Source organism: Hipposideros armiger, unplaced genomic scaffold, assembly GCF_001890085.2.
Source record: "Hipposideros armiger isolate ML-2016 unplaced genomic scaffold, ASM189008v1 scaffold_1159, whole genome shotgun sequence".
NCBI classification, from domain to species: Eukaryota; Metazoa; Chordata; class Mammalia; order Chiroptera; family Hipposideridae; genus Hipposideros; species Hipposideros armiger.
In genome coordinates this window covers 137,360-158,973 of record NW_017732509.1, presented here as the reverse complement: position 1 = coordinate 158,973, position 21,614 = coordinate 137,360, and the positions used below count along the sequence as shown (strand labels likewise).

Here is a 21,614-nt window from a genome sequence, read left to right as displayed (position 1 = left end):
TATCAAACTACCTAGGGCATTTTTCACAGAAATAGAAAATATAATCCTAAAATTCATATGGAACCAAAAAAGATCTCAAATAGTCACAGAAATCCTGAGAAATAAGAACAAAGGTGGGGGGATCACGCTACCAGACATTAAAATGTACTACAAGGCTACAGTAATCAGAACAGTATGGTACTGACATAAAAACAGTCACATAGATCAATGGAACAGAATAGAGAGCCCAGAATTAAATCCAGGCATATACAGGCAGTTAGTCTATGACAATGGAAGCAAGAATTTACATTGGGGTAAAGATAGTCTATTTAATAAATGGTGCTGGAAAAATTGGACTGACACATGCAAAAATATGAAACTGGATGACTTTCTTACGCCATATACAAGAACAAATTCAAAATGGATTAAAGACTTAAATAGAAGACCTGAAACCATAAAACTCCTAGAAGAAAATATAGGGTCTAAATTTGCAGACATTACTCTGAGCAATATTTTTACTGATACATCCCCGTGGGCAAGGGAAGTAAAAGAAAAAATGAACATATGGGGCTACATCAAACTTAAAAGTTTTTCACAACAAAAGAAACCATCAATAAAACAAAAAGGCAGCCTACTGAATGGGAGAAGATATTTGTCAACGAGATATCTGATAAGGGGTTAATATCCAAAATATATAAAATGCTCATTCAACTCAACACCAAGAAAACAACCCAATTAAAAAATGGGCAGGGGATATGAAGAGACATTTCTTTAAAGAGGACATACAGATGGCCAACAGGCATATGAAAAAATGTTCAACCTCACTAAGCGTTTGGGAAATGCAAATAAAAACCACAATGAGATACCACCTTACCCCGGTCAGAATGGCTATCATCAATAAGTCAACAAACAACAAATGCTGGTGAGGTTGGGGGGAAAAGGGAACCCTGGTGCACTGTTGGTGGGACTGCAGACTGGTGCAGCCACTGTCGAAATCAGTATGGAGGTATCTCAAAAAACTGGAAATTGAGCTACCTTATGGCCCAGCAATTCCATGCTTAGGTATTTATCAAGAAAAACCCAAGACATTAATTTGAAAAAATATACGCACCCCTATGTTCATTGCGGTGCTAGTCACAATAGCTAAGACTTGGAAACAACCGAAATGCCCATCGGTAGACAACTGGATTAAGGAACAATGGTACATTTACACAATGGAGTATTACTCAGCTGTAAAGAATAAAGAAATCGTTCCATTCGCAACAATATGGATGGACCTAGAGAACATTATGCTAAGTGAAATAAGTCAGAGAAAGACAAATACCATATGATCTCACTTATACATGGATTCTAAAAAACTGAGTAAATGAGAAATGTAAACAGAAATAGTCTCAGAGACACAGAGGAAAAACTGAGGGTTGCTAGTTGGGAGGGGGTGGGGATGAAGGAGAAGGGGAAGGGATGAGACAATATAAATTGTTAACTACAATACAGCCTCAGGGATAGAAAAGACAGTCTGGGGAGTATAATCAATAATGTTGTAAATATTTTTTAGGGGGCAAGATGGACTCATGTCTTTTTATGAGTCAGTGTAGAGGCCTGACCACGACACTGTATTTCTGAAGCTGATGTTGAATAATATTGTATGTCAACTATAATTATATATACATATAGTCATGGGACGTGGAGTAGAGTGTGGGAATGGAGTCAATGGAATTGTAATAGATAAGTATCATATTGGGGGTGGGAGGGCAGTAGATGGGGAGGAGGGTTGTTTCTGTGTGAAGGGTGAAAAGGATAACTATTGCATTCTTCTGTATACCTAAAACTAACCAAAAAAAGTACTATGAACAATTATACACCCCGAAATTGGATAACTTAAATGAAATTAAAAATTCCTGGAAACCCAAAATCTACCAAGACTAAATCATGTAGAAAATATGAATAGACCTACAACCACTAACAAGATTGAATGAGTAACCAAAAAATCTAATACCAATCCTTTTCAAATATTTTCAAAAAGTTGAAGAGAAGGGAACAACACTTCCTAACTCATTCTGTGAGACCAGAACAACCATGATGCCAAAGCCAGTCAAAGACACCACAAGAAAATAAACTACAGACTAATATCCCTTATAAACACTCATGCAAAAACTTCAACAAAATATAAGCAAGAATTTAGCAGCATATTAAGAGAGTTATACAACATGACCAAGTGAGACTTTATTTCTGCAATGCAAGGATGGTTCAAAGTAAAAACATCAAGGTAATACACCACATTAACAGAATGAAGGGAAAATGTCACAAAATCATCTCAATGATGCAGAAATAGGATCTAACAAAATCCAACACCCTGTCATGATAAAACACTCAACAAAATAGGAATAGAAGGAAACTACCATCACATAATATAAGCCATATCTGAGAAACCCACAGGAAACATCACAGTGAAAGACTGAAAGTTTTTCCTCTAAGATCAGGAACATAGTAAAGATGCCCTCTTTCACCACTTCTATTCAACATAGTCCTGGAAGTTCTAACCAGAGCAATTAGGTAAGAAAAAGAAATAAAAGGCACCCAAATTGGAAATAAAGAAGTAAAATTATCTCTGTTTGCAGATGATATGATCTTGTGTGTAGAAAACCCCAGACTCCACAACAAAGCTGTTAGAATTAATAAATGAATTCAAATTCAACAGAGTAGCAGGATACAAAGTCAACAAAATCAGTTGTAATTCTTTAAAAAAATCATGAGCTATCTGAAAAGGAAAACAAAAACCATTCCTTTACAATCACATCAAAGAGAAGAAAATACTTAGGAAGAAACTTAACCAAGTAGATGATTTATACAATGAAAACTACAAAACACTGTTGAAAGAAAGACATAAATAAATGGAAATATAGCCCATGTTTATGGATTAGAAGACAATATTCTTAAACTGCCAATACTACCCAAAGTTATCTACAGTTTCAATGCAATCCTTATCAAATTTCAATGTTTTTTTGCAAGAAAAAGAAAAACCCATTGTAAAATTCACATGGAAACTCAAGTGAACCCAAGTAGCCAAAACAATCCTGAAAAAGAAGAACAAAATTGGAGGATTCACACTTCCTGATTTCAAAGCTTAATACAAAGCTACAGTAATCAAAGAAGTGTGGTACTGGCATAAACAAGTAGACCAATGGAATAGAGTGCCCAGAAATAGGCCCTCACATATGGTCAAATAATTTTGTCAAGGGTGCCAAAACCATTCAGTGGGGGAAAGACAGTCTTTTCAATAAATGGTGGTGCTTGGAAAACTGGATATGCACATGCAAAAGAATAAAGTTAGACCCTTACCTAACCCTGTACACAAAAATTGACTAAAAATGGATCAAGGACCTAAATTTAAGACCTGAAACAATAAAACTCTTAGAAGAGTTTTATTGCAAAAGTTTTAGTGCAGAAGCTCATAGCATTGATTTGGTCAATGATTTCTTTGATATGACACCAAAGGCACAGGCAACAACAACAACAAAAATAGAGAAATTTGACTTCATGAAAAATTATAAAAATTTGCATAAAACACTATTCACAGATGTAAAAGACAGCCCACAGAATGGGAGCAAATATTTTTAAATCATATATTTGTTAAGGTATTATAATCCAGAATATATAGAGAACTTTTAAAACTCAGTAACTATAAAGACAAACAAACAAACAAAAACACCTGATTCAAAATGGGGAAAGAACTTGAACAGACATTTCTGAAGAGAAGATACAAGGTGTGATCAAACAATATGGTGAATGTTTAAGTAAAAACAATTATTACAGTAAAAGACACATTACCATTAATCTCCCTCAAAATACTCCCCCTTGCTTCAAACACACTTATCCCATCATTCTTGTCACTTTCTGAAGCAGTTCTGGAAGTTCTCTTTTGTGCGCATCTTTAGTTGCACTGTCGTGGCTGCCTCGATGTCCTGAATTGAATCAAAATGTTTTCCTTTCATGGTCATTTTGACTTTGGAGAAGAGCCAGAAGTCACACGGATCCAGGGAATAAGGTGGATGAGGACACACTGTAATGTTTTTATTTGACAGAAATTGCTGTACCAGAAGTGATGTGTGACACACGTTGTGATCAGAAAATACTGTGAATGCTGCTGTCAAGTGCCATCTAATGGAAAGGCGGAGATCTTCAATATGGGAAGTGGTGTGCTGAACCTTAGTGTGTGACAAGTTTCAACTTGTTTGGTGCAGTCAGTCAGGTGTGAGCTATGGTTGAGAGAAGGTGTGTTTTAAAGTGTGTCGTAAATCATCCTCCATCATGACACCACTCCATGTCACACATCGCTTCTGGTATACAGCAATTTCTGTCAAATAAAAACAATGGTTTGTCCTCATCCAACTTATTCACCGGATCTGGCACCGTGCGACTTCTGGCTCTTCCCCAAAGTCAAAATGATGCAGGACATGGAGGCAGCCATGACAACGCAACTAAAGACATTCATGAAAAAGGGCTTCCAGAACAGCTTCAGAAAGTGGCAAGAACAAGGGGATAAGTGTGTTCAAAGCAAGGGGGAATATTTTGAGTGGGATTAATGGCAACGTGTCTTAATGTAATCATTTTTTTTTTACTTAAACATTCACCACATTGTTTAATCACATCTTGTATATGAATGGCCAGTAAGCACATGAAAATTAAGGAAATATAAATCAAATGCTAAATTACAATGCGATACCACCTCATACTCATTAGGATGGCTACTATAAAAAAATAACAGAAAGCAGCAAATGTTGGCAAGGATGTGGAAAAACTGGAACCCTTGTGCACTGGAGTTGGGAATGTAAAATGGTACAGCTGTGTGGGAAAACAGTATGACAGTCCCTTTGAAAGTTAAAAATAGAATTATCACATGATTCAGCAATTCCACTTCTGGGTCTATATTCCCCCAAAATTGAAAGCAGGATCTTGAAAAAGTATTTGTATACATGTTCATAGCAGCATTATTCACAATAGCTAAAGGGTGGAAGTACCTCAGGTGTACATTGTAGGATGACTAGATAAGGAAAATGTGGTCTATACTTACAACGGAATATGATTCAGCCTTAAAAAGTAAGGAAATTCTGAAATTTTCTACAACATGGATGAACATTGAGGACATTATGCTAAGTGAAATAAGCCAGTCATAATAAGACAAATCTGTATGAGTCCACTTATATAAGGTACTTGGAATCAGAAGCATAAAAACAAACTAGAATGGTGGTTACCAGGGCTGAGGGGTGGGAGAATGGATTATTGTTTAATAGGTATAGAGCTTCAGTTTTGCAAGATGAAAAGAGTTATGGGGATGGATGGTGGTAATGGCTGCATAACAATGTGAATTACTGAATACCGCTGAATTGTACACTTGAAAATGGTTAAGATGGTAAATTTTATGAAATGTGGAACTTACCACAATAAAAAAAAATGAAATAGAGACCCTTCTCACCCTGGCAAACTCAAGAGAGATACTCCACTAGATCCTGGCATTTAAGATTCTGGAGGAAACGAGTGATACACACTTAGTTCTGGTTCCTTTATAAGTACCTGCCTTTTGTTGGTTTTCCTTGTCTGCTTTGGCATTATAGCATTTTCTTCTTGCTCTTAAACCCCATAGCAGGTGTCAAGTGTGAGCCCCTCTCCCTGCACTTTTGCCTGGCCTTTGTTTCAGTCCAGGGCAGTTTTCATCTGCCATTGTACTGGCTTTCGCTTCTCCTCCCTTTTGCCGGTCCTCGTCTCCTGGAACTCCTTGCATGCACCACCTACATGCGTTCCTTCTGGGGTCCTGACCTTTCTCCTGCTGTTTCATCTTGCTCTTCTCAGAGTTCTGGGAGCTGTCCAGCTTATTGTCCCCTTTGCTGACCTGATTGCTGGCTGTGTCCGGTCCTCACTGTAATCTTAACCCCTGTGGGCTTTCCTGTGCCCAGATGGGTCTGTCTGGTGGCAGGGGAGCAGCCTCTTGAGAGAGAAATTAAGATGTTTCTCCTAATTCTTGCAGTATCTACATTTACTTGGAAATCTCAAATTCATCCCCTTAGTGGATGTACTTTCTCATATTTCTGGTGACATTTTTCTGTTCACTTGTCCTTAAAGCTGGAAGTCAGTACGAGTCCAGTACGGCAGACTTAAGATGAGTTGTGCCATTTTAATTGTGTCAAGCTGGAGCTTGGGCTGTTGGCAGATGTGCAGGCTGGTTTTCCCCTGAGGCTTGGGGTCTAATTTCCATGTCTGAGTGGCAGCCATGGGTTGCGGTGCCTAGCATGGCTGCTAAGACTGCCTACACAAGGTCTTGCCTCAGATACTGGTTGGCCCTGGCAAGTATTTTCTGTGGGATGTGACACCTCATTTGTGGTTGGCTTTGTTTTGGCAGGAGATGGCTTGTCTTATAACCCTTATGTGCCCAGTCAATATACAGAGGCTAGTGACAAAGTCAAACCTAAAAAGTCCTAAATTTGCCAAATAATGTTTTATCAAGGTTTAACTTACATATCATAAGATGTATGTGTACTGTACCCATTTTATGTGTACTGTTTGATGAAATTTGACGAATTTATACACCTGTGTCAGGACCAACATAATCAAGATATAGAACCTTTTCATCACCCTACAAGATTCTTCATGCCCCTTCATATTGATCCTCTCCCTTCGCCAGCTGCAGGCCCATGTCTCTCACTCCAGATCCTTTTGCCCATATGGTGCATGGACCTTTCAGAAGGCCCCCAGTGACACCAGCCTCCTCAAAGGTGTCTGTTCAGGTCTTTGGCCCATTTTTAAATTGTGTGTTGCTCCTTTTCTTGTTGAATTTTAAGAGTTCTTGGATAACAGTCCTTTATCAGGTATGGATTTTGCAAATATTTTTTCCCAGCTAGTGGCTTGTCTTCTCATTCTCTTGACATTGCTTTTCATAGAGCTGAAAATTTTAATTTTAATGAAGTCCAGCTTGTCAATTCTTTCTTTAATAAATTATTGCTTTGGTGTTGTATCTAAGAAGTCATCAGCATACCCAAGACCGTCCAGATTTTCTCCTATGTTACCTTTAGGAGTTTTACAGTTTTGCATTTTACATTTAGGTCTGTGATCCATTTTGAGTTAGTTTTTGTGAAGGATTTAAAGTCTGTGTCTAGATTTATTTTTTTTTGCATGTGGATGTCCAGTTGTTCCAGTACCATTTGTTTGGAAAGTTTCCATTACACAGGTTTCCCCCGCTATCTGAAAGTAGAGAGTTCCTATGAAGCCGTTCATAAGTTGAAATAGTATAAAGCAAAGAGTATCCCCTGCTTTCTGAAAGTTCACATTATGCCACTTCGCTTTTACAAAAGACCTACATTAGTATGGTAACAACTTTTTTCGTAAAAGAGAAAATCCTCTTTGGATTTCTCTCAGTTAGAGAAAATAGGTAATAATGTAGGTCTTTCATAAAAGTGAAGTGGTGTAACAAGAAGTTTTGGAAAGTGGGGGATACTTGTATTGTTTCTGCTCCTTTGTCAAAGATCAGTTGACTATATTTGTGTGGGTCTATTTCTGGGCTCTCTATTCTGATCCGTTTATCTATTTGTCTATTCTTTTGCCAATACCACACATCTTGATTGTTGTAGCTTAGTAATAAAAGTTGGCTAGTAGAAATCTTCTAACTTTGTTCTTCTCCTTCAATATAGTGTTGGCTATTCTGGGTCTCTTGTCTCTTCACATAAACTTTAAAATCAGTTCATTGATATCTACAAAATAAGTTGCTGGGATTTTTATTGGGATTGCATTGACTTTATAGATCAATTTAGGAAGAACTGATATCTTGACAATATTGAGTCTTCCTATCCATGAACATGGAATATCTATTTATTTATTTTTTTTCTTTGATTTCATTCATCAGAATTTGGTAATTTTCCTCATATAGATCTTATACATGTTTTGTTAGATTTATACTTAAGCATTTGATTTTCTGGGGTGCTAATGTAAATGGCATTTTGTTTTCAATTTCCACTTGTTCATTGTTGGTATATAGGAAAGTGATTGACTTTAGTATATTAACTTTGTATCCTGTGAACTTGCTACAGTGGCTTATTAGTTTCAGGAGGTTTTTTTTTTTGGTTGATTTTTTCAGATTTTCTATGCAAACAAACAATCATGTCATCTACAAACAGCGACAGCTTTATTTCTTCCTTCCCTATCTGTATATCTTTTTTTTTTCATTTTGTTTTCTTACTGAATTAGCTAGGGGTTCCAGTATAATGTTGATAAGGAACAGAGAGAGGGGACATCTTTGCCTTGTTCCCAATCTTAGCAGGAAAGCTTTAAGTATGATGTTAATTGTAAGGTTTTTGTAGATGTCCTTTATCAAGTTCAGGAAGTTCCCTTCTATTCCTAATTTATTGAGAGTTTTTATTATGAATGGTTGTTTGATTTTTTCAAATGCTTTTTCTGCATCTATTGACATGTTCATGTGATTTTTCTTCTTTAGCTTGTTGGTTGATTTTCAAATGCTGAACCAGCCTTGCATACCTGGGGAAAATCTCACTCGGTTGTAATACATAATTCTTTTTATATATTGTTGAATTCAACTTGCTAATATTTTGTTGAGGATTTTTACATCTATGGTCATGAGAGATACTGGTCTGTAGTTTTCTTGTATGCTTTTGTCTGGTTTTGGTGTTAGGGTAATACTGGTCATATAAACTGAGTTAGGAAGTATTCTGTTGTCTAGAAGAGGTTATACAGAATTGATATAATTTCTTCCTTAAATGTTTGGTAGAATTCATCTGTGAATGCATCTGGGTCTGATGCTCTTTTGGAAGGTTATTAATTATTGATTCAATTTCCTAAATAGATAGACCCATTCAGATTGTTTATTTGTTGTATATTTTTTACGGTGTTTTTTTTTTTTTTTTCTGAGAAAGCGTGGTTCAGTTCATGGAAGTTAAGTGCATATGGGCTGTGAATCCCCTGGAAATAAAGTGTTCATGCTCTTAGGATGGCTCAACTGTTGAAGTGACTTAGCGGCCTGAAGACCAGCTACTGGACAGCACCTCCAGGCTTCTGCTATGAGGTTTATGTGCACATGCATGTGTCCTCTCGACAGGTGCTAGGAATCTGGAGGCTGCCTAGCTCTCCCCAGCTCATCTCTCTGTGACTCTCTGCTACCTCCCAGCTTTCTAGGAAACACACTCTTGCCCGAGAGCTGGTGGCTTCACGTCACTCTGGCGACTCCCAGCAGGAGACTCTCCATGGCAGGACGTGGGTCAGCAAGACACGGGCACTGAGGAACACAGTTTTCCCATGGGACATTAAAGCATTCGGCTATCTCCCACCTCAGGGCCTTTGCACTTGCTTTTCCTCTGCCTGTCACCCTCTTTTCCAAGATTACCCTGTGGCTTCCCATCACTCAGGAAGTACCTGGCTCAAAGGACACCTTCTCCTGGGAGCCTCCTCAGCCCCAGCCATATGCTACCACTCTTCACTTCAGCCCCCTTCCCGTCTCATTCTCTTTATTTTCCTCCTAGCATATGTCAGTATCTAAAAGACAAGTCTTGAGTCTGTCTGTCTGCCCACATGGTATGTTGGCTTCATGAGACAGGGCCTTGCCTTATCCTTGGAGGGCCTAGACCCAGGCCTGACCCAAAATAGGTGCTCCGTCTGTGTTTGGGAGTGAATTCCTTGTTCCCAACAGGTCTCATATAGTGCTCCAGCCTGACCCTGCCTAGCCCAGCTCTCCTGGGCCTGATACTAGCAGAAGAACGCTCCCAGGTGGGAGGTCCTTGGAGCTATCCCTCTCTGGCTACAGACTACTCCAGGGTGGGGATGGACCAGCCTGGTATGACTCCACCCACATGACATACTCCCAGACTGCTCCTGGTTTCCCATGACCCTCAGCTCCCGGGTCCAACAGGACACATCCTCTTACCAGAGCTAGGCCTATAAGACTTCAAATGGAGCTTTCCAGAAAACTGAAGCCAGGTAAGGGCTAGGGTCATGGACAGGGAGGGTGTGGGGCCGCACAGCCCAGGTCCCAGTGGCTGTGGGGGTCCCAGGAGGACAGCCAGTGACAGAGCTCACCCCTCACTGGCCTGGGCAGCCCCACGTGAGACCTACATGCGGAGCTGGGTGTTTTTCAGGGTGAAGCTCAGCTCCTCCAAGGCCTCCTCCATTTCCTGAGTGTTCTGGATCAGCGAGAGGTTCTGCTCCTCCAGCTCTGTGAAGACGTCCAGGAGCTGCTGGGGCTCCGTGAAGTACAGCTCCAGCTTCTGCAAACAGAGCCATGTGTGTAAGGCACCAGCAGAGTGTGTGTGTGTGTGTGTGTGTGTGTGTGTGTGTGTGTGTGTTGGGGGGTAGGGGTTGTGGCTCCCACAAGCCCCACCCAGAGTAGGGCCACTGACCTCCCCGTCACTGTCTGAGTCCTCCTGCGCAGGGATGGCAGGGATGGCAGAACTCAACCTGCGGAGAGATGTGGAGTCAGAGGGCCAGGGCCTAACCTGAGCACAGAAGTCCTATGGCCATTGTGCCCCATCCCAGCGGTGTAGACACCTGGCATCTCCACAGCATCTCTCCATCCTTATACCCCTTTTCCCCCTCATCCATCGCATAAGCTGCCCTGGTGGTGGCACCAGCTTCCTCTTGGACCCCCAGGTGTTACACAGCAGCCAGGAGGATAGTTTCAAAATTCAATTAATTTATCTTACTCCAGTTAGAATAAAACTCAACCTCCTTCTGGGAGCTGTGAGGGCCCTGCCACCCTCCCCGCCCTCACCTCCCCACCACCCAGGGTTACTCTGCTCCTGCCCTGCAAGCTCCCTTCCTGTCTCTATAGGCACTGACCATACCTCAGGGCACTGGCAACTGAGGCTCCCACTGCTAGGGCTGACCCTCTTCATTTACCATCCTTTTTCTAAAAGCCACTTTCAGGGCCTTTTATGCCCATCTTCCCTATCTAGATATGGCCTTGGCATTTGTCATTGATAGCTCGCTTTGCCATCCTGTGACATTAACAGTCACCTTCGACTGACCCTGAGCACACCACAGGAGCAGGGACCACTATGGGCCAGCCCCCAGGGGTGTGGGAAAGGCTGTGTGGGCTTTGAGTTCTCAGCATGGGGCCCTGGAAGGCCCCACAGATGGGGACCCAATCTTGCCTGACATCCAGACCTGCTCTCATCACACTCTTTGCCTGCCTCAGCCTGGGCCCCCACCCTGGATGTGCAGGTTCCGCTGGCCAAAAAGCAGTCAGGGCAGGCTCACAATCAGAGGAACCTGGGCTGAGGTCTGAGAGACTCCAGGACCTTATCTGCCTGCAGTGGAGGTGATAAGTGCAGGCCCCTGTGGGAGAGGCCACAACTGTACTCAGAGACCGTAGTCACCTGGCTAAAAGGTGGAGGTGCCCAGATGCAAACCCAGGACAGTGTGCTCCCAGACCTCAATTCTCAGGGACTGTCTGAACATGGGGCCTTACAGTGGGAGCTCCAGTGCTGATGGGCAACCTAGGCAGAGGAAGCATGCGTACCTAACCTCTTCAACCTCCATTCAACACTGAAATAACCGGAAATAACAGCCCCCATTGGCACGGGGTTGCAGAGATCAGAGTTAACCTATGGCATGTGCCTGGCTGACCAATGGTGGCTGCTCTCCACAAGGCGTGACCATAACTCATAAAGATGAATGTGAGCTTGCAAACTGGTAGTTCTCAGGTCCCCTTCCAGCCTAAGAAGCACCAGTTTGGGACATGGGCGCTTGAGTGTGGAGAACATCTAAGGAGGGAAAGGATGTCCACATGAACCTGGAGCGCAGGAAACAATGGGAGACAGAACCATGGGAGGGCGGACCAGGCCATTCACTGTAGAGGAGGAGGGACAGGTCAGAGCATGTACGAGGATGAGCAGAAGACACAGATCCCACGCAGGACAGTGAAGGGGAGGCTTCTGCACTCCCAGGTCACCCATTGTCCCTATCCCCACTACCACCACCCTCATCCAAGCTGATAAACCATGAAGCTTCCAGAAGGAAGCATAAGAGACTATTTTAGTGCCTTCGGGGTTGGCAAAGATTTCTTAAGTAGGACAGAAAAGGCACCAACCATAAAAAGCAAAGATTGGTAAATTGGACTCAAAAGATAACATTAAGAGAGTAATAAGGCAAGAGAGACTGGGCAACGATATTTATACTATGCTATTACATAAAGGACTGGCATCCGGAATATAAAGCACTAATAGAAAACAAGGAAAAAAAAGCCAACAATCCAATAAAAATGTACAAAAATTGAACAGACACTTTTCACAAAGGAAGATAGCTGAATGGCCACATTTTTCATGAAAATGTCATTAAAATCATAATGAAACACCACTCCATCCCTGTATTAACCCCATCTTTGATTTTCTGTATTCTGATGCTGTGACATTGGGGGCTATGCTTACCCTAGATGGACGAACGCATGTGAACATGCTTTCCAAATGCAAAAAGAAAAACACAAAACAACAATCCAGAACCCACACCCCAAGCTCTCACTGGAGGTACTGTCTCTCTGCCTAATCACCCAGGGTCAGGTACCAGACAACTTGGGACAGCCACTGTGCCCCAGATCCCTGAAATTATTAAAACCAGCCAAACCTGAGCCCGCTTACCTTGCCTCACTTGTTCCTTTTTGCAGAAATCACAATAAAGGCTCCTGTCCAAAGTTCCCCTCCTCCCTCTGCTTCCTGACCACCCTGCTGCTTCTCCAGCTGGCCCACCCTGGCATGCCTCCTCCTCTGGGAACTTTGAGTAGCAAACCATCGTTTCAATGACGGTCATCTTTTGATCTGTTGACCTTGCTGAACCTCAAATTTTCTATCAGTACACTCTATTTTACAACAACCCTGCCAGAATACCTAGAATGACAGGTACTGACAATACCATGATTTGGTGAGGTAGTAGTAGGTTAGCTGGAATTCTCATGCTTGCTAGTGGGAGTATAATGGGGCAGCCACTGTGGAGAGTTGTATGGCAGAAGCTACTAAAGCTAAACATATGCCCACCCTATGAACCAACAATTCCACTCCTATTTTTAACAGAAATAATGCTCATACATGAAATAGTGCTCAGATAGAAAAGTACAAGAATGTATGCAGCTGCTTTAATCAAAATAGCCTGGAATTGGAAATAACCCAAATGACCACCAGTAAGAGTGTGGAGCAAGACAGTGGGGGACAGTGGAGCAAGTCCCACAGTGAGACACAAAAGAGGAGCAAAGAACAGTTGGTGGCTGTGCAAAGCCAGCTGGGTGTGGAATGAAAAGATCCAGACCCAGAGAACAGCGGTGTTGTTCTAAGTACATCAAGTTCAAGAACAGGAAGAGTGACCCAGGGCGATCAAGATCAAAACAGTGGTTACTTTCTGGTGTGAGGTCTGACTAGGAGAGAGCACGAGGCAGTTTGGGGCACTGGGAATGTTTTCTATCTGGATCTGGGTGTGATCACATGGGTATATACGTGTGTAAAAAGTAAATGTTCACTTAAGATTTGTTCGGTTTGTGATATATCAATAACACCTCAATATAAGAGGAAAAAAAGTAAAAGACCGAAATCTGATCATGACGCTGCTTTGCAGGAACTTCCTGGCCTCTGCAGGCCCTGGACCTGAGGGTGGACTCTGGAGCAAGAGGCCAGGGTTCCAGCTCTACCTGACTGCTCTGTGCCTCAGTTTCTTCACCTATCATGTGGGGGACCCTCCAAGAGCTGCTGAGGTTTGGGGTGGCTGTGCTGTAGGACCAAGGGAACAGGGGTCATCTGGGGTGAGGTAGTGAGAGGATGGGGCAGCGTGAGGACAGGGGCTAGGGCTGGCTGGGGAGGGAGGCATTGGAAGTGGGACAGGTGGAGCTCTGTCCTATGGTCACTGGTCACTGCTGGAGAACACAGGGGCTTTGTGTGGCACGTCAGGGGAATTGCAGGAAGAAATGCAGGAGGTGTCCAAGAGGTGCTTGGTGGTTCCAGAGGTGAGAGCTGGAGGAGCTATGGTGCAAGAGTCACTGGAGCTGGAACTTGTCCCCAGAAGGAGGCCCGCCCTTCACCTGGAGCCTCCAAGATAATTGAAGGAGCTCTCGGACACTGGGACAATTCTGCACAGCTGGCAGGCCCAGCTCTGAGCCCCTCTGTGACAGTGATTTCTATGTGTCAACTTGGCTAGGTCAAACATTATTCTAGATGTTCCTGTAAAGGTGTTTTTTAGATGAGATTAATAATTACTCAGTAGACAGTAAAGCGGATGACCCACGATAATGTGGGCCATTATATATATAATGGAGAAACAGTGAGATGCACAGGGTCAGCTCCCCCATGAAAGGAAAGATGGACATAAGAAAACCACCTTTGCTTATATTTAGGTGGAATCATAAGCACATGCCAGTACTCTTTTGACAGACAAACACAGCAACTTCGTAGGGTTCTACATCCTATTTGCATAAAAAGGGCTGGAAGGACATGCAGGAAATAATAAAACTCATTGCAGCGCTGCCCGTGGCTTCCTGGGCCAACAGCCTGGAAGAAGGTGTGTAGGGACAGGGGGTTAAGATTTCTCAGCTTACATTTTCTATACAGTTGTGATTTTTGTGAATGTTTCAGTGAGGGAGGAAAAGTAACTGGGTGACCCAGCAGCTAAACATATGCCCACCCTATGAACCAGGTAGGGTGGGTGGGATGGGGGTAGCTCTGGCCTGCAGGCCTTGATGGAAGGACAGGTTTGCACTGGCCCACGGATCTGTTTGGGGTTTCTGTTTGTCTCTCATCGTGTTTCTTAGAAGAGTTGAAAGTAACCATCACACTTAAATCTGGGTAATTTTACAAAGAAGTCTAGACTTCTGGCTTCCCTTGAATGGCTCTGGAGCTCTGACCCCTGGGCCAGCGCTTTCTGGCCATAGAAGGCTACTAGAGGGTATGGTGCCATCCTGTCCCGTGTGCCCACCTGCCTGCCCTCATCTGTTCACATTTGACTAGTCCGTTATCACCCAAGTGGACTACCGTAGACTTAAGTTTACTGAATCAGGCAGAAATAAACCTTGGTTGATGAAACTTCTTGATTTTTCAGCTTAATTCAAACAATACGCCCTCCAGGTTGGGAACAGCCCCTCCGCATACTCTCCCCCTTGAGGAGTCTGAACCCATCCTGAAGCCCCTGGACTGGATCTGCTGAGAAGCACTCCCCACCAGGCCCCAACCACTTCCACAGCCCCCCTCAAGCCCACTCACTCTTTGGGGTCCAGCCCGCCACTCGTACTGTGCTGACTGCCCTTTCGGAGTCTGATGGTGCTCGACAGGATCTGCGCCGCCTGTATCACCCGCAGCACTTTCCAGGGTTTCCTTGGGCCCGGACCCTCTGGAGGAAGCAGAGGAGTGGTTTCCATGTGTCCCCGCTAGGAGCAGGGCTCCTCCAGCGGGGGACAGCCACATACCTCTGGATCCTGTCTTGCCTTTGATCCCTGGTCCTATAGGAAGCAAGGGAGGGGAGCCAGGCCTGCAGTGACACTGCTTAGGGGCACAGGGCTTCCCGGGACCCCTCAGTGGCAGGAGGGAGACGCATAGGAGGAAAGCCCCTTGGGTTTCAGTTGAGAGCCAGACCCACTTCCCAAAGCGGGTGCTTGGGCTGAGCCATGATTAGCTAAGAGGTGGCTGCTGCCTGACTGGGGCTCTGTGGGGTGTGGAAAGGACCAAGCCCATGGCCTGAACGCCTCCAAGGCCCCTGTGAGCTGGGCACAGGGTCTAGGTGGGCCCGGGGACCTGTCGTCTCTTTTCTGCTACCTTTGTCCCCATTTGTGGAGAACAGAGTATTCTCTTTGGGGACCTTGGTGACTTTCTTGGCCTTTTTGAGAGCCAAGTTCTTCTTCTCTTGTTCTTCCAACCATTCCTTGGGTGACAGCTTGTATAGGAAATCCTTGTAGACTTTATAATGCTGCAGTATGTCTTCAAATTTGGAGATTTCACTAGACCCAAGGAAGGGACAAGTAAGGTCAGGCTCTGCCCACTGGGAGGCCCCTCCAGAGGGTACCCCTTTTACACCCTGGCCAAAGAAGACAGGCACAGAAGCATTGTCCTGTCAAGGAAAGGATGCCCACCCTGCAGGGACCAATGTGGGTTAGACCTCCCAGAGTTACAGCCCTCAGGGACTCGGTCTGCCTCCTCCCAGGGTGGAGCCCTGTCTCCTGGTGATATGGCCTTGGAAAAGTCACTGAATCTCTGGCCTTTTGGCCTCAGTCACCTCATCTGTAAGATGGGCAGCAGACTACAGTGCTTTGAAGCCCTGAGATATTTAGGGTTCAGTGGTAAAGTGATGAGGTTCACGTTGTTTGGGGCTCCCTTTGACTAGGGGAGAGTGATGGAGGAAAACGTGGTCAAGTCAGCCCAGGCCCAGCTTGCCTTTGACCTCACCTTTTGATGTTCATGATCTGGGTGGTCAGGTCACGAATCTCAGTGATCTTCTCTACCTTCGCTTTGGTCTCCTTCTCTGCCCTGGAAGGTATGTGGGGGCAGGGAGCCAATGTCAGACTGTTAAAGAGGAGTGCCCACACTGCCCTCAGGCCAGGTGTGGAGCGAGGGGACCTGGGGCCTGGGTCAGGTCCAGGATGGGTTGGGTGGGTGTGCACCGGCCTAGGGGACAATGGGGGGATGCCACAGGCTCACGCTGTCAGGGCCTGCACAGAGTTGCGGTCATTCTCCCTGAGGAACTCATCGAACAGGGCGGAGTCCTTTTCCAGAGACCTCTCAGCTCGCTCCAGCTCCGCCTCCTCCTCAGTCACCAGCAGCTCCAGCCGCCGGATCTCGCTCCGCTTCATATCCAGGGCGTACTGGGGCCACCAGAGCAGGGGTCACACTCCTCATGGAACAGCCCACCCGGGTCCCCGACGTGGGAGCAGCTGGGCCTACCTGGATAAGGAACATTTGCCGCTTCTGGTTGATGTACTTGTTTATGTTATCAGATTCCCCGTTCTTTTCTGTAATGAGAGGAGGGAGGCATGTGGGGGTGGGGCAGGCAGTGGGAGAGAGACCCAAGCCTGTGGCAGAGAATGGGCACATAGCCAGTTAGTGGGGAGCCAGTCAGTTGCTCCCAGTGAAGTGCTGTGCTGCAAGGCCCAGGGTATTACAGAGACCATGGGAGAGTGAGCCCTGTCTCCATCAAAAGGTGAGAAGGCTCTGCTGATACATTACATCTCCATTCCTGGAGACTGGTCCAGGTGGGAAGAACCTCTCTTGCTGTAGTACTCTTCTCACCTGGAATGAGACCCTTGCCCTGGAAATTTCATCAAGCTGCCCTTAATAACCAAAGGCTTATTGGCCAGGACCTGAATGGGGGTGGTGAGAGAAAAACGGGGCAGCATGATCTTTACTTGGGGTAACCTAAGCCCCCAGGGCTCCATTTGGGCAGCAGCTAAGTCTACACTGTCAAGGTCTAAGCCAGGCAGGAAGAAATTATGGTGGGCATCTGGACGTTTCAGAGTGCAAGCAGAGAGGTAGCGCAGTGGGGCCAAGGGCTTGTGGGGGCCTCTTTCCTTGGTTTTTCTGGAGAGGAAGATCTAGACACGCCTCGACTTTGGAAGGCCCAGGGACTGTGGAAAGGACTGTAGAACCATGTGGCTGTCTATCTTGTCTGTCAAATACTCTCCTTTCCAGAAGAATGTGGTATGGTGCAGGAGTCCTGTTTTAAGTCTAGATGCCTGGCAGTGAGCCCACTAGACCCCTGCCTCCCTGTTCTACCTTGGGGAAGGCCCAGCTCCTCACTGGAAGCCAAAGCTGGGAAACTGACGAGTCTTGTGCTTCAACCTGCAGGGTCCAGGCTTTCCTGCTCAGGTGCCGCCTGCCTCTGCTAGGTCTTAGGAATGGAGGGTGGAGGCAGAAAGGGAATACGTGCTCTGTGCACCCCCATGCAGTGCTTGGCAAACAAACATCACAGCAAGCTCAGGGCTTCCTACCCCAAAGAACAAGCCATGTGTGTCATGGTGGAGGCTGGGGGTCTCCTTACGTGTATATTCACATCCAGAACATCTGTAGTCCCACTGGGTTCCAGGACTCTCTAATCCCAAATGCTTCTTTCTAGCTTAGTGATATTATACTTTATCATCTGGGCTGGTAGATTATTAATGTATTCTCAGTACTTAAGATTTCCTACTGGGTCACAAAATAACAGCTCTCACACACAGAGTTCTTTCTCACTACGTGCAGGTCTAAAGATGTTGAATCCCACAACCATGAGATTGGTCCTGTCATCAATGAGGAGAGGAAACCATGGTGCAAAGAAGTGAGCTAACTTGCCCAGGGTGGTGCAGCCATTAAAGACTGAAGCTGAGATCTGAACCCAGGAAATCTAGTTCCACATTGACGCTTTTTACTTCCAAGTTAAATGCCTATATTTTATACCGCCTGCACTCACTGATCAACGTTCAGAATGCATGCAATACTGGGGTTCAGAGACTTTCAGACTTGCTCTCCATCTGAACTTGATCCCTGTGACGGTGGAGGCAGGGGTGAGACAGAAAAGACCTCGTTTCCCCACTGCACCGTAGCCCTTCCTCTCCAGGTGGTTGTCAAGTACTGCTCTTTCGTGGCGCGGACCCGACGTGGGGGAGGGAGGAACGGCACCTTTGGTCATGGAGAGCATCCAGGCCATGTTGTTGTGGAAGGCCTGCAGCTGCTCAGCCTCTGCGAGCGCCTCCTGGTCCTCCATCTTGTCTTCCAGCTGCAGCTTTCGCCGCAGGCTGGTGTGCTTAGCAGACACTTTGGACGAGTAGGTCATCTTCTCGTGCACCCGCAGCGTCTTCTTCTGCTCCCGCTCCTGAGGGGTGGGTCAGGGGGGATTCGGTGGGGCGAGCCTCCATTCCCGGCCCCTCCACCCCTCCGTACCTCTCTCCCGCCCCGCCTGGGCCGGGTCTCCTCCCCTCTACGTTTTCCCACCCCAGGGGCACGCGGGCGTAAGGTGGTGTGTACTTGGCTTGGTCAGCATGTGGAGTGCGAACCGGGCAGGATGGGGGGGTACGCACATGCTGCGCGCAGGGAGAGCTGTGGAGTTGTGTGCGAAAGGGAGCATTCCAGGTTCCTGCGCACTACTGCCACGGGTTGGGAGGAAGTGGGCAGGACAGGCCTCTGGACAGTGGAGATGCAGGCGGGCTGCCCACCTGGTGAGATGTGCCTTCCAGATCAATAGTGCAGGGGGACATACTAAAAGATGATTCCTTGTTTATCTGAAATCCACACTTAAACCAAGTGTCTTGTATTGTGATTTGCTAAATCTGACACCCCGAGGTTCAGGGAAACTAGATCTTCGAGTTTCCAGAAGAAACTTGAAAACCCGAGTTTGAGCTGCAGTCTCCTTCGTCAGTGCTGGGGCCATGCTGTCTGTCATTTAGAGTCTGTGCCTTCCCGCCTGTTTTCCACCCTGCCCTGGCAGCTGGCCCCAGCCCTTCACATGAGAGGATCCCAAGATGGGGAAAGGCTGGGGCCTCTTCTTTCCAGAGGCCCAGTGCAGGTCTCTGGCTGCAGGGGTGCCCAGCCTTTCCTGCTGCTCAGACCCTGGGAGTCTCCACATCCTTCACCCTCAGGGCAGCTCAGCCCACCCCATCAGACAGACCGTCAGGTGGACTCTTCATTTGGCATTCCCTGGGTTAGTTCTATTTCCTGCTGGGCCTGTCAGGTCCAGCAACAACCAACAACAACCAGTTCAACCTCTCAAGAGTGCTGCTTAGGGAAAACCTAGCTGTGGTGGGACCCAGAGTGAGGCCACTAGTTTGCACATTCCTGTATAAAACAAAGTCCAGAAAATGTCACCCTCTAGAATTCTAGTGGCAGGTCTGCATATGAAAGACATTGGGCAGCCACTTGGGGTCCGTGTGAGGTTGAGGGGCTCTGCTAGGATGGGGGGCAGAGTGTGAAGTTGGGTGCTATGTTGGGTAGGGGGAGGAGTGTGAGGCTGTGGGGGCCTTTGCAGGAAGGCAGAGATAGCCCTGAAGCAGGGCCAGGGTGGGAGCAGGTAATCCAATCCTGCAATGGTGAGGAAAGAGAAAGGTCTCTAAGTCAAGGTCAGAGAAAGTCTGTGTGTTTGCAGTGTCTTCCCACTCTGGAGGCCTCAGGAAAGTGTGAACTGTTCAGTGTGGCTTTTCTTGAGTGCCTCCTTCCAGGGCATGAATGGGTGCACAGCATGGCAGGATTGGGGGAAATACTGTTGGATGGTGGCCCAGAGTTACTAGGTGGGAGGTCCAGGGTAGGGCTGGAGCATGTGCATTTCCATAAATGTCATTGGTCACTGTTTGGGGTTGCAGTGGGAGTTGCTGTCTAAGGAATCTCAGATACTGAGCCCTGAGTTGGGGTGGACAGAGTCAGCCCAGGAGGGAGCCTGGGACACTGACCATGAGAGTATAACCAGAAACATGGCCCTGGCCACTTCCAAGGAAAGATGCATACCAGGTGAGCCCTCCCTGAACCTGCCTGCAGTGAGGCTTGCTTGCTCTGGCTGTGCTGTGGTGTGGGGGAGTCGGCTCTTTGGGCACATGGGCTCTTGGGATGGGGAAGCAAGAGAGACTATGTTGGGGTACAGATGAGGTACAGGCTGGAGGTTGGCGCTGGCCCTGAGACTCCCAGGCACTGCTGAGGGGCATGTATATGCATATGTGCACATGTGAGCATGTATGTGTTTGTATCTATTTCTAAGAATTCTGATGAGAGGACTGTACAAGGCCAGAGCAGTCATGGGAAGGGGGATTCCTAGGGGAGGTGAGGTCCTTGAGGTCTGCCTTGAAGGACAGGGAGAGCCTCAGGAGCGGATGGCACCTCATGCAAGGGATGGCAAAAGCGAAGGTGTGGTGGCGAAGGCTGTGGCCACAGCAGCTCCAAGGAGCCCACCCTGACAAAGGCCCAGGCACGGTGGCAATAAAACTGGATAAGACAGTGGGACAGGTCAGAGACCTGAGAGCCAGGCAGAGTTTCAGGTTGGTTTTGTAGGAAATGATGAGCTGTTTACTATTCTAGAATGAGAGAGTGACCTGAGGAAAACGCTCTTCAGAAACCTGGCTGCTGCTTGTGTGAGGGAGGGCAGAGCTGGAGGTAGACCTCGGTCCTGGTACTTACTGAGAGAGACTTACTCCGCTCCTGATCTCTCAGCAAGAAGAAGTCCACATCCCCCGACATGTGGAAAGGATTAGCTGAACGATCAGGAACGGTCACAGACACTGGGGAAGGAGATACCTCATTGGAGAGACAAGCCAGCTCTTCCAAGCCACGGCCTATGCCTCTGGGGTCCCAGAGCCCTCCCAGCCCAGCACAGGAAGCTTCTGTGAAAGCATGGGTGAGTGGCAAATGTTCTCTTGGATCTAGCTATGCCTGAAGTCCACCTCTGGGCCTTCCAGCTCCATAAACTCACCTGTCTGGTTTAACCAAGTTGAAGTTGGGCTTCTGTCCCTGGCATCTGAAAGAGACCTCATGAATAGCCCCTCCTGTGTCTGAGACATCTGCTATATCCCTGGCCCTATGTCTTCTCTCATTTGAAGTCTCAGGAACCCCCACTCCATAGAGGAGGAAAGCAAGAGCCTGCCACTTGTAAGTCATGGTGCCAGCTGATGGGGGTCTGTTGACTCCAGAGCTGAGGCACCTGCCTGCAGTGAGGCTTGCTTGCTCTGGCTG

At 46.3% G+C, this 21,614-nt stretch overlaps 1 protein-coding gene across 3 annotated transcripts in view; it reads right to left on the bottom strand.

Annotated features, from left to right (window-relative positions):
* CFAP100 (cilia and flagella associated protein 100) overlaps window positions 1-21,614 on the bottom strand; it is a 62,711-nt gene that overhangs the window by 17,814 nt on the left and 23,283 nt on the right. For 2 of the 3 annotated variants that reach the window (XM_019632662.1, XM_019632663.1), the window contains 10 exons: window positions 21,063-21,163; window positions 18,585-18,777; window positions 16,875-16,942; window positions 16,632-16,795; window positions 16,380-16,460; window positions 15,753-15,934; window positions 15,407-15,439; window positions 15,204-15,330; window positions 10,371-10,428; window positions 10,087-10,238 (listed from right to left, as the gene is read on the bottom strand). In XM_019632662.1, the coding sequence (XP_019488207.1) occupies window positions 10,087-10,238; window positions 10,371-10,428; window positions 15,204-15,330; window positions 15,407-15,439; window positions 15,753-15,934; window positions 16,380-16,460; window positions 16,632-16,795; window positions 16,875-16,942; window positions 18,585-18,777; window positions 21,063-21,163 (1,159 nt within the window). Of the gene's footprint in view, window positions 1-10,086; window positions 10,239-10,370; window positions 10,429-15,203; window positions 15,331-15,406; window positions 15,440-15,752; window positions 15,935-16,379; window positions 16,461-16,631; window positions 16,796-16,874; window positions 16,943-18,584; window positions 18,778-21,062; window positions 21,164-21,614 lie in introns of those variants that run through there. The other variant, XM_019632664.1, reaches the window with a different exon arrangement.